The 13,142-nt window shown below is 54.2% G+C and overlaps 1 protein-coding gene across 1 annotated transcript in view; it reads right to left on the bottom strand.

Moving 5' to 3' along the window:
* Window positions 1–11,422, bottom strand: part of WLS (Wnt ligand secretion mediator) — a 29,594-nt gene extending 18,172 nt beyond the window's left edge. The window contains exon 1 of the mRNA XM_084291449.1: window positions 11,289–11,422. Within this exon, the coding sequence (XP_084147575.1) occupies window positions 11,289–11,394 (106 nt within the window). The 5' untranslated portion in view covers window positions 11,395–11,422. The remainder of the gene's footprint in view (window positions 1–11,288) is intronic.
* Window positions 11,423–13,142: the final 1,720 nt, after the last annotated feature.

Raw genomic sequence — 13,142 nt, 5'->3', positions numbered from 1 at the left:
ACAGCTCCACGATCCCATAGTTAAGTAATTAAGTTTATTACGTCTACAGCTGTATTACTGACTTTGTAGTGGGATCAAATGAGAATTAGCTGAAGCAGCAGGAACCCGCCGGCGCAGGCTCCGACTCCTCAGTTACACCAGCAGCAGACTGGAAGTTACTGGCACCTCTCTCTGGGCACGCACCCTTCCAGCTGGCTCACTCAAGCCAACCCCTATGCAAAGCCCATCGCCGTATCACAAACCCAGACATGAACCCATCCGAAACCTCATCCCAGACTGCAGTGATCTGAACCACACGTAGCCAAACAACTCCCCAGCAGGAAGGCTTTGCTCCCTGCTGAATCAAAGCTCTTCCTGGAAGGGTGACAGTCCTAGGATAATGTCTGCTGCAGAACGCCAAGGAAGCAAACAGCTCCCAGCACCAACAAACTGAATAATGCTGCATTTTTCTTTACCGAGTCAAGGAGTGATAAGAGAACCAAGCTGAATGCATGGGCACGAGACACCCGTTGGCATTATAGCAGGGATGTAAAACATCCCAGATCAGCTAATTAAAACTATTGGGGATTGTCCTGCCCTGGCTTTACATCCATGAGGGAACAGTCAGAAACACTGAAGCAGAACTGGGGATGCAACATGCAAATCTCTCTAAGAGAAAGAAGCAGCTTTTAAACTCAGAAGTATTTATCTCACAGTTCTGCCCTGCAAAGCCCTCTGGTGAAAGCAGCTCTGCCTCATTTCTGCCATCATTAGGGACATGAATATTTTAATGCTACCTGCACACATCGGGGACTGGGAGCTCTAACGGAGCCGGTGTGACCTGGGGGTGCCCACGGGTCAGGGAGCCGAGGGGCAGAAAGAAGCTGGGTGACAATTCTCCTGTCCCTTATGGACCTGCTCCCTTTCTGTCACAAAAAGGAGCACTGTTCTGCACAACAGCCAGCTCAGTACTTTTGAAACACCCGGTATGTTTTGCCGTGATTAAACCAGAACTGTCTGATTTCTGAAGTGCAATCTGTAAGTACCGCTGGATGTGCTTTAATTAATTTCTTCCAGCTTCACAGGTTTAGGAAAGCAGAAGGAAAAGGTTAACTCTTTCTTTATAAGCTATTAAAGTTTTATTTACTTCTGTTTTCACAGGAATTTGGAAAAATTAAAGTTATGTAATGCCACTTTCTTGTGGAATGACAGTTATTAAGGAAAACAACCCCCCACCTTTTTTTTTTTTTAATGAAAACAGCGTGCAATTAAAAAGTTTAGGACAAATTTAATAATGTTAAAACGCTCTAATGCAGATGAGAAGCACTGAAACGTTCCTATCCCGTGAACTGAAAGAGGGAGCATGTAGGATAACAGAATAACCCCCAGCCCAGGCGCATCACGGATCCGCAGCACTTTCAGAGCATTTTGAAGGCCCTGTGGTCCCCTGGGAGCCACCGAGAGCTGGTAGGTTAAGGCAGCTCCAAAAAAGAGCTTGATATGCCAGAAAGAAGCAGAAAAAAATATCGAGCATTCAAAAAAAAACAGTTACAGGATGCTCCCACGATGTACCACGGGCACATTAAACATGCGACTCACGCTGCCACGTTCTTACGTCGTTTCTCGATGCAGAGCCTGGTGACAGCGGCTAAAACTGCAGCCCCACGTGCCTGTGAGGAATACTGGTGAGAAATAAGGCAAGCGAGCAGGCTGGGCGCTCTCAGAGCTTTTGAAACCCTGTAAGATCTTTGTGTGATGCAGAAGTAGGCATCCCTGAATTAGGAGCCGTTGTTCCTCCTGCAGGGAAGGCTCGCGGTTCCTGCTTTGATGCAGCTCATTACAGCCATAAATACACGTTTTCATCGCTGACTGATTATGATTTTAAAGCCTTGGCGTGCTGACACCCACAGCCCCTCTGCCAAAGCTACAGCTCGGAGGAGCAGGAGACAATCGCTATATATATTCCTTGTCAGGAACTGCACACCAAACAAACGTCGGCACTTGGCTTGCATTACTTGTTTGGCCCCGTTCCCATTAAATTCGAGCGAGTGTTGAACCAAGTGGAAAAAAAATGCTTTGTGAAGCTGCAGCCAAGTCAACTAACAGCATTACAAAGTGCTATGCAAAACAAAGCTAGCATCAAGGGATTTCAGCTACACGCTGGTGCCAAGCAGGCTGCTTTCAACCATTCTGGCTGTGGGCTGCTAGAGGGTTCAGTTTTACGCATTCGGCGATATATATCTGCCTGTAAATAATTAAATAGCAGCTTTTGCATAAGGGAGTGGAGGAGCCTCAGCCCCTGTCCCCAACCTGCTCGCTCGGAGGAGCAGTAACGCGGCAGGGAGCGCTGGGGTGTGCTGCAGGAGCAGGCGAGGACGGGGCTTTTGGCACAGCTCGGAGGAGCCGTGCTGCCCGTGGATGCCTTCCCAATGCTCAAGAGAAAAAGCTTCGGGGGACGAGCTCACAGACACAATTACTGGCTGCAGAGGCTTTCAGGGCAGAGGCACGGATCTCCATGGAGCCAGCATGCACATGCCCGCGGGGCGCAGGCAGGACTGTCCCCACCAAACCCTCCTCAGCCCGGCAGAGAGGCATCCTCACCCAATCCTCCCCAAACACCCGGGCGAGCACGTACATGAAAACGCAGCCAGCAGCTCGGAGCAGCCTGCCTTTTGTAGCTCTCTGCTTTTCATGCTAGTTTGGGCAGTGAATAGCATTTCCCGGCTTTGAAGCTTGTTTGCACGCATGTTACCAACACCTTTGTCCTAAAGGCTGCCGCAGCCAGCTGGGACAGCCTGCCCGTGCTGCTGGCAGGGCAGCAGGCAGCCGCCTTCCCCTCCTCCTGCCGCAGCCCACCCAGACCCCTCGCTCGCCACGGGCACCCCAAGGGCACCACCGAGCACCCAGCACCGGGGCCAGCCCCTGCTATGTCCCAGGAGGGCGTCTGATGAGCCAGCCACACCGCTGCTTCATGACTGAAGAAGTGCTCACAATTTCCAGCGAGGCTTTTCTCTCTTTTCTATTACGTACCATGCATATGCGGGCTCGAGCGTATGAAATTTCTCAAGCTGTGCCCAGAGGAAAGGGCAGCAGTTAAAGGAACAAGCTAAGGAACAGAGATAAGTAATGCTGGACTGGAGGGGGCAGGTGGAAATCAGCAGTGGAATTGGTTTCAGCTCTGAATGATCCAGAACTACTCAGCCTCACGTGAATCAGGAGCTGCGATTTGACTGAAAGGTAAAAGGCATCAAGGTTACAGAACAAATCCAAAGAAGAGAAGCTGCAGGAAACATCTCAGCATGCTTTGTATCTGCAGACAGCAGCGGTCAGAGAAGTCCGAGATCCTAGGAGCTGATTCAGAAAAGGACTTGAGGATTTGTTTTCTCAGCACTGCTCACCATTCTGACTGCCAGACACCGAGGGTTTTCCTCCTCCATCTCAACTGGAATCAAAATTCTTTCACTTCCCATAGACTAAACAGCGTGAGAGCTGAGGCAAACAGCGAGAACGACTCATTGCACAGCTGGGGCACCTCCGGGCTCGCCAGCACTGCTCCCACCCCCGTGTTCCTGGGAGAAGTACTGCAGTGCTGGCTGGAGGAACGGGGCACCCCGTCCCAAACACCCCGGGAATGGGGCAGCAGCGATGTCCCTGAAGGGACAGGGACCCGTGGGCCCCCGGCGTGTCCTGCACAGGTGCCCTGAGCTCCTGAGCCCCAGGGGTGGATCTCGGTCACCACCACCCTCCCAGATCCGGCTGTCGGAAATCTCAGAACGGAAAGTTTTAATTCAGTTTGAGATGAGCGGAGCACTGCGGCCAATTAAATGAAACAAACAGAGCGAGTTTGGGATTGTTTTTGGCAAAAGTCTGAACTTCAGACTTAACCCTCCCAGCTCGGCTGCTTAAAAAGGCAAGCAAACGTCCGCTCCCCGGCCAACACAAGCACAATTAGTTAACAACAAAATCTTCAATTCTGCTAGCGTACATTTTTAAACAATACCCAACGCTGTGTGTTACAGAACTGTGCTTCCTTGCCGGCACATTACAACGTACAACGCAGGTATTTGGGGATGGTGGGGAGCAGCTGCAGTGGTGGCAGCTCGGTGCTCAGCCCTGGCTGAGAGCACACAGCAGCAGAGGGGGGCTTTTAGTGGCAAGGAACCCTTAAGGAGCTGTCGAGCGTGGAAATGTGACATTTCTCCTTCAGATTTCCGAGAGGGAACGTTAAAGCCATCAGGTCTTTAAGAGAGACAGAAGAAAATGAAGCCCTTTCTCCAAATGGACGTCACTTTTTCATGAACACCCCTTCACACCTTTGTTCCACAAGCCAAACTTGGCCCTGTCTCTCTCAGGCTGGCTGGTGCTGGCACGCGGGACGGGCAAATGAAACAGAAAACTCTCCAAACTCCAGCTCCATTCGTGGCCCAAGCGAAGGCTGGAAAAAGCCTGAAGCAGCACCACACCTCTGGCAGTCCTACAGCCCGCAGGCTCCTTGTCAGAGCTCAGAGCAGCAGAATGAGGGCACGCCTTGGGCACGATGGGGGAATACAAACGAGCCATTTGTCTGCTCTTGGGATCAGGAACATCACAGCTGATGTCAACAAACAGCACTGATGTGCTGCAGAACTCGTTTTTTGTTTAGTTCTCAAAGCCCCAGCTCAAACTGTGACAGGGGTTAGGACAGTAACCACGTAACCTCTCCAGCTTGGCAACGGGATTCTTCTGCTGGGCTCTGGCCAGCCCGTCCCGTCCCCGCAGCAATCCACCTCCTCCACCGTGTGTGTGAGCAGCCACCTGCCCTGCTCTCTTCTGGGATGAAAAGCAGAAAATAAGATACTGACTGTAAGTGGGCTTACCTCAGGAACCAGTCCTCAGAGAGGAAAAACACCTGTATTTGGACTTAGCTTAGCTCTATAAGTAGAAAAAATTTAAACAGATTTACTATGAGATAAAAGAGCTCGAGGCTTTGTGAACTTTACAGTATTACATATGACTATTTTTCTGAGTCACCATCACTCAAATTACTAGTTTCAGTAAATTAAGTGGATCTTTTAAAAGTTCCTGCAATAAACTCTCAAATTCCTCCTCCTCATTCATGCAAACAAGGCGTTCAGCCCACTCGCAAGAGCAACATCCACTCCTCTCCCCCACGTGCACTCACCTCTATGATATATATTTTGTACCTTCTCCTCTCGAGCACCTACAGCATTTCAAATTAACTACTGACCCTTGCTCTCGCACTATAAACAAGCCCTTTACAAAATCTCAATTGCATTGTGTCCACATTGATTAAAGCTTGAATCCTACTGACCTCATGTGGTGTTAACTTCTCCCATGCACCAGGAGCATTCTGCTTTTCTACTCAATTACCCCCTTCTGCGCAGAGCCATCACTACCCAATGAGCACACACAATGGACTTCTGCTTCATTACACTAACCAACAGCAGGGTAGGAATAAACAAGCTAATTTATCATCCCCCGGACTGAGGTTTTCCAGCTGGAGCGGTGAGAACCTGAATCATGTTATATATACTTATGTATGTTTACTGCAGCATAAAAGTCTTCTTTTCTTCTTCTTCTCTTTGCCAACCTTGCTGCTACCAGTTTAATGCTAGTGACAGTGATCACTAATGCAAACTTTAAATTCCTATTTTTTAATTGCTAGTTACTGTTTTACAAGCCTACATGTCTTTTTTCTGAAGACCAACAGCAGCTTTTACATACAGAATTACCATCCTCTTAAAATAATCTAATTTATTTTCAAAACAAACAAACCCTACCTAGTAGAAGCCCATTCCCCTCGTGAAATGTCTTTCTTTTTTGTATTATTGGACTCCAGACTTTAAGATCAAAGTCCTTTCAAGCCCCAGGATTTATCAAAACCCTGCGAGTGATTTTCTACAAAGATAGCGGGACTCCAGCCCTGCTGGGGCCTCATCAGACACAGCACAGAGCGCGGCAGAGGTTTACCACGAGGCCCACAGCCACATGGCAAGTCAGAAACAGAGCCACGGACACCCAGAGGTGCCAGCTCCTGGTGCCTCACCCTCCGAGCTTTGGAGCTAGAAGCAGAGAAGGCATCCCATGGTGTTCATCGCCTTTTATTCTGCTGTTGCTGAACCTGTAACTACACTTCTTTCGAACAAAGCACAAACTGGGCTTAAAACTGGAGAAGTAGTCTCATTCCCAGTAAAGAGGGAATGGGTTTTTGCAAGAGGGGCACTGCTTCTATCCACGGTCACAGCACCGCAGCCCAGCATGGCTAGCTGTCTTCTCCAGTAGGTTTGCCAGCACTTTGAGCTTCTTGCTCTGCTTTGTTTCAGGCCACGGAAACAAACCTGCCCAAGCAGATGAAGGAAGCCTGGCTGTGAGATTTCTGCCCCAAGCTGAGACGAGCTGCTGGATCCCAGAGGTCCCTGGACAAGCACTGGAGCCAGCAGAACGGCCCTACTGCGGCCGCTGGGACTGCCTGTGCTCGTTAACGCCATGCGGCATGACCGCAACAGCTCTCTGCCTGAGGTTTCTTCTTGGATGCCACTGCTGCATCCTCCTGCAGCAAGAGGCCGTGGAAAGAAGGAGCAGAGCCTCTCAGAGCAAGGCAAGCTGGAGACTTCTTCAGCGGGTCAGTTCTCAGAGAGCAGCAGCAACCGAGAAAAGTACAGTAGAACTGACGTACTAATTGCCACGAAGGCCCTTGGATCTCCCTCCAAGCCATCCTTTGTCAGATTTCAGCCAGGACCAAACACATTTCTTGCTATGCCTGGGCAAGATGTAAACCCTATGGAAACGGCCCCAAAACAGTCACAGAGACCCGGTGTCACCCAGCAGTGCCTCAGCAGCATCTGTCCATGGGTGCTGGGACACAGCGAGGTCCCTGCGTTCCCCTCAGCCCCTCGCAGACAGGGGCTGGCACTGGGGTGCAGGCACACACCCTCCTTCAAAGGGCCTCCGAGCAGGCGTGGAAGACAGCTGCCTAGACTTCAAAGGCCGGCAGCTTTATGTGCTGCAGAAAAGACTTCCTGCTAAATCCCTTCCCGGGCCTATTCAGCCCGCGTGGTGACAAGAGGAGGAGTGGAGCAAGAGCCCTTCGCGCTTCGCATCAGCCGGAGGCCTGCAGCTCCCTGATGCAACTCTCGCTGAATTAGCTGCAGCTCGGAGGTGATGCAACTGTGAGAAGCATGAAGTAAAAAAATACAAAAACCAAAAAACTCACAGGATTTACAGCCCCTACTGCCTGCTCCTCAAAGCCCCAAGCGCGTGTCTCTGCCTGAGAACCGCCAATTTGGGCTACGTTTGCCCATTTAGCTGCAGTTCCAGCTCTTAACGAGAAGGACCGGGCGGACACAAGCTGCACAGACGTGACCTTTCACGTCTGCTTTTTCCTCAGCTCCCAGAGCCGCTGCCAAGGCCGCAGCACCGGAGGAATGTGCCCGCGCAGGGGCCGCTCTTGGCACCGGTGCCCGCGGCGCAGCCGGAGGGGCCGGCACCAGGCCCTGCTCCGCCACAGCCACCCGGCCCGGGGAGGTAATGAAATCCCAGGAAAGGAAATGAAATCCTGGAAACTCACTGCTCAGGAGCCAAGTCAGACATTTAGATAATGACCCGGGATTGTTGATAGCTGCTCAGCCATTTATACTCATGACTCATTATCTCTCTGGGCGAGACACACAAGCAGGAGTTTTATTTGCTCCAGTCAAAACAATTCCAGTTTTTTTCAACCTTAAACCAAGGCAAGGAGGCAGCGAACCTGCTTGATCACAAATGCAGCCCCCTCATCCCAGAGGACTCATGCGCTAAAACAGACACCTCCACTTTTCCAAGCAGTTAATTTGTAAAATGCACGGGTGGTACGGGACTGCCGGCACTTTGCTGTGTGTGTGTGTGCCTGCTCTTTGGCTTGGCTACAGAAAAGTCCTCTTACATCCAAAGCCAGCTCATTTGAACGGAAAACAGGGTAATCTGAATCCTCACGAGGCATCCCTGTGGTCCTAGAAGTAGTGAGAAGTTGTCCAAGGGGGGGTTACTAGCTCCTAGGTGTGCATGCGACTGGGCTCACCCCGAGCCCTCCATCCCTATGGGGCCTCTCCTGGACACAAGGGGCAGCCCGAATCCCCGGGGAGAAGAGGTGGGTCCATGTCCCAGACTGTCAGATCGGGTCCAAGGGTGTGCAGTGCTTGATGCAGCTCTCACGGGGTCAGGCAGCAGCTCGCAGCCCGACAGGACACGTAAATCACTGCCCGCAGGCACCTGGATGGCAGCCTGCAGCAGGCTTAGAACAACACAAAGTTCCCTGCTACGGCCATGAACTCCAGATTTGAGCAGTGGTATTCTTATCTTTAAGTAAAAAAAAAAAAAATAATAATAAACGGCACACATAAAGGAACTCCAGAATGCAAGGACTCTGCAAGCAGCTCCCACGTGGTACACAGAGGACAAAGATTTGTAATCCAGAGCTTTGGTTTAAACACAGCCAAAAGGCATCGAGGTCAGCCTGCCACTGACCGGTTCCAGCACCCGGCCGGCACTGGGGCAGGACACGGCTGTCCTCGCTTGTCTTTGTCCCACTCAAAACTTCCAGAAGCTGCAGGAACCGACCAGTGCTGCTGCTGGTTCAGCAGGAGAAGCCCTGTCCTCACATCGAGCCCCAGCCCTCCACGAGCTGCGGGAATGCCGAATGCAAAGCAGACCCAGCCTGGTTTCTCACCCATTAACACTCGACTGATAGCAGGAAGCATCCCTGTTTGATCCTTTCCTCCTGTAATACAAACACCCTGTCCTTTACAGCAGGAATGCAAGGAGGAGGCCTCATTGCGACTGCTTTTATGGATCCCATATTACCTCGTGCCAATACAGCCTAACAGCGGGCACAGCACGGACCCAGAGCAGAGCCTTGCAGGGGCCGCAGCAGGGCAGGGAGCTGGGTGCTCTGGGACAGAGGTGCAGCTACCTGGAGCCCACAGCTCCCCCAGCAGCAGGGCAGCAGCTCAGAGACACGACCCTGCGAGGGGTTTCTCGCTCCTTAGCTTTGCCGAGCTCCCTTGGGCTGCCACAGGAGCTTCACCCCCAGGCGATGACTCCTGTACGCGTACATCCCACACATGCTGCCAACAGGCACTTCAAGCAAAAATCCCAGGGAGTGCTGATAAAAGTCTTATATCTGAACGAGAGAGCTGATGGAAGTCTGCAAGCCTGATTAAAGCTCAGGCATTAACACAGGTCGCTGTTCAGGAACTAGATTGAGAGCTACCACAGGCAGAAAACATGATTTCAGGATAATGAAGCCTTGCTGCCCTATCAGGTACCAACGTGCTGCATTTGTGTATTTCCAACTGGCAAAATAATCTGTTAAAATAGAGCACTTAGTCATTGTTTTGAAACATGACCTAACCGGCTGCTAAAGGAGCGGCTGGCTTCGCTTTGTAGCTGCGTCCCGGTTGTGTACATATTTTGGTTCGTCTAGACCTGGATAAACTAAAATAACCAGATTCTCGGTGCCCGTGCGGTGCGCTGGATCAAACCAGCCCAGGACTATTTCAGTGACCCCTCGGCTCGCATCCCACCGCGTGCTCCACCAGGAGCACCAGCAGTGCCCGCGGGGACGCTGCAGGAGGACATTTACCACCGACACGTCTCTTGCTGGGCTCCTCTTGGGAAGGGGCACGGGGCTGGGGCTGGAGCTGGGCACCCTGCGGTGGCCCCGGGGACACGGTGCCGGCCACCAGCCTGCAGCACCCAGGGCTGGGGACCCGGGGAGCGAGGCACAGGCCATGATTGCTCCCCAAAAATTGCACCAGGGAGCCCAGCAGCTCGCAGGAAGGCTTCCAGAGGTTCAGGGGCAAGAGTCACCGCGGTAGGAGCCACGCGAGCCCCTAGGGCAGGAGGGGAAGAGCATTTTGAAAGCCTCGCAGTGGGGTTTTGCAGCAATTAAAGGAAGCCTGCCCCTAACAGCCCCCTGGGGCTGGCTGCCGGGGGGAAGATGCCCTTACCCAACCCACGTGGAGCCGCCCTGGGTTTGGGTTGTGCAGCCCCGAGGCTCTCAGAGCAGGAAAGGCACCCGGTGGGAGAACAAACTAACAGGAGGCAGCGCTGGGGTTTGTAGGGACAGAGGAATGAACAAGAGGGCTGCTCGGACCCCGCAAACACCAGGCTTATCACGCCTGCCCCCGCACGAAAACAGCAACGGGGCTTGCTAATCAGCGTGCTCCTTTTGTACGTGCAGCTAGCGTTTTATGAACTTTAAGGGGTTTTTCTAGCAGTGCCCTAAGATGAAGGAGCACTGAGCATGGCTCCTCTGCACAGGCCAAGGAATTTATCTAGTGAATCAGCACGGAGCTCGGCAACGTGCGCCCGAACCAGCTCCTTCGGAAAGGAAGGGAATGAAAAAAAAAATAAATAAAAAACCCAGTCCCGCTGGTATTCAGCACGGGGTCAGGCCCGCAAGACCAGAAAACGCTGGGTTTTAGCCCAAAGCCGGCCGCAGACGCCTTGGGGATGGAGGCGGGGAGGAGAGGCAGGGGAAGGAGGGCAACTCAAGTTTCGGGGATTTTGGGTGCGAGGCGGCCCCACCGCCTGGATAAGGGGCAGGGGGGGGGACATGGGGCCAGCACCCGGGACCCCCGGGCTCAGCACCCCCCGGGGCAGGGCAGGGGAGCCCGGCGGGGGGCGCGGGACCCCCGGGGCAGCTCCCGGCTGCACGGCCCCGATTTTTGGCCCCCCCCCAACCCCAGCCCCAGCCCCCGGGGCCCCGAGCAGCGCCCCCGGGGCGAAGCCGGACAAAAGCGGAGGGGAAAGGGGTGGAGGGGAAGGGAAGGGGGTGGAAACAGGGGGGGGGGCGGCCCCGGCGCAGCCCAGACAATGGGAGCGCCCCGAGCGGCATGGCCCCCCCCCCCCCCCCTTCCCCGGCTTTTATTAATTTATTGCACTGATTAATCTTTTTTTTTTCCGTCTGGGAGCAGGGAGGGGGCTTCGTCCTCCGTGCAAACGGAGGTGGTGGTGGCGTGGGGGGGGGGTTTGTTCCTCCCTCTTCCTCCTCCTCCTGCGGCTGCAAAGCGAGGAGGGGGAGCAGGGGGAAGGCTCCGGGGGGGGGGGGGGGGGGGGGCTCCCAAAAGCCAGCCGAGCTCCCCGCGGCCCGGTCGCCATGCTGAGCGCCTCCCGTGCCAAAAAAAACAAAAAAAACACACAAAAAAACTTTTCTCTGCCCCTCCTGGCCGGGCTGGGCGGCGAGGGGGGGGGGGGGGGGGGAGCAGCGAGCACAAAGGGACCGAGAGCACCGAGGGGTTTGGGGTGGGGTTGGGGGGGTCCGGACTCACCGATGAGCCCCCCCACGAGGAAGGCGATGACCTGGAAGACCAGCAGCACGCCGCCGACGATGCAGAGCTTCTTGGTGCTCATGTTCTCGATGATGGCCCCGGCCATGGTCGCGGGGTCGTGGGGTGCCGGGCACGGAGAGCCCGCAACCCCCCCCACCCCCCCCCCAACCCAACCCTAAGCCCCCAACCCCGGCAGCCGCCGCCGCCGCACGGCCCCGGCCCCGCGCCGCGCCCGCGCCGGGATGGGGTGGGAGGGGCGGGGCCGCCGCGGGGGGCGGCTGCTGGGGGGGGAGGAGGCAACGCGCGGAGGGGCGGGGCGGGAGGGGGGGGGGTATGGGGTGGGGAGGGGGTATGGGGTGGGATATGGGGTATGGGATGGGGATATGGGATGGGGATAGAGATATGGGGTGGGAGATGGGATGGGGATACGGGATATGGAATGGGATGGGATATGGGATGGGATGGGGATGCAGATATGGGATAGGGATATGGGATGGGGATATGGGGTGATGTTATAGGATATGGGATGGGGATATGGCAAGGGGATATGGGGGGGATATGGGAATGGGATATGGGATGGGGATATGGGATATGGGGTGGGGATATGGGGTGGGGATATGGGATATGGGATGGGGTGGGGATATGGGGTGGGATGGGGATATGGGGTGAGGTTATAGGATATGGGATGGGGATATGGGATGGGGATAGAGATATGGGGTGGGAGATGGGATGGGGATACGGGATATGGAATGGGATGGGATATGGGATGGGATATGGGGTGGGATATGGGGTATGGGATGAGGATACAGGATGGGGATACAGGATGGAGATATGGGGTGGGATATGGGAAGGGAATACGGGATATGGAATGGGGTGGGATATGGGGTGGGATGGGGATGGGATGGGGATGGGATAGGATGGGGATATGGGATGGGGATGTGGGGTGGGGATATGGGATATGGGATGGGATGGGGATATGGGATGGGATATGGGGTACGGGGTATGGGGTGGGGATGTGGGGTATGGGGTGGGATATGGGATGGGGATAGGGATGGGGATATGGGATGGGGAGGGGATGGGGATGGGATATGGGGTATGGGGTATGGGGTATGGGGTGGGATATGGGGTATGGGATGAGGATACAGGATGGGGATACAGGATGGAGATATGGGGTATGGGGTGGGATATGGGATGGGGATAGGGATGGGGATATGGGATGGGGAGGGGATGGGGATGGGATATGGGGTATGGGGTATGGGGTATGGGGTATGGGGTGGGATATGGGGTATGGGATGAGGATACAGGATGGGGATACAGGATGGAGATATGGGGTGGGATATGGGAAGAGGATACGGGATATGGAATGGGGTGGGATATGGGGTGGGATGGGGATGGGATGGGGATGGGATACAGGTTGGGGATGTGATGGAGATGGGGATATGAGATGGGATGGGGATATGGGATGGGATATCGGATGGGGATATGGGATGGGGATGGGATAGGATGGGGATATGGGATGGGGATATGGGGTGGGGATATGGGATACGGGATGGGATGGGGATGGGGTGGGGATATGGGATGGGGTGGGAATATGGGGTGGGATGGGGATATGGGGTGGGGTTATAGGATACGGGGTGGGGATATGTGGGGGGATATGGGGGGGATATGGGGATGGGATATGGGATGGGGATGTGGGGATTGGGATATGGGATGTGATATGGGGTGGGATGGGGATGAGGATATAGGATGGGATATGGGATGGGGATACAGGATATGGAGTGGGGTGGGATATGGGATGCGGATAGGATGGGGATATGGGGTGGGGATATGGGATATAGGATGGGATGGGGATGG

The sequence above is a fragment of the Netta rufina genome, assembly GCF_964035555.1.
Source record: "Netta rufina genome assembly, chromosome: 8".
Taxonomy (NCBI): domain Eukaryota; kingdom Metazoa; phylum Chordata; class Aves; order Anseriformes; family Anatidae; genus Netta; species Netta rufina.
This window is presented reverse-complemented; position numbering and strand designations above follow the sequence as displayed.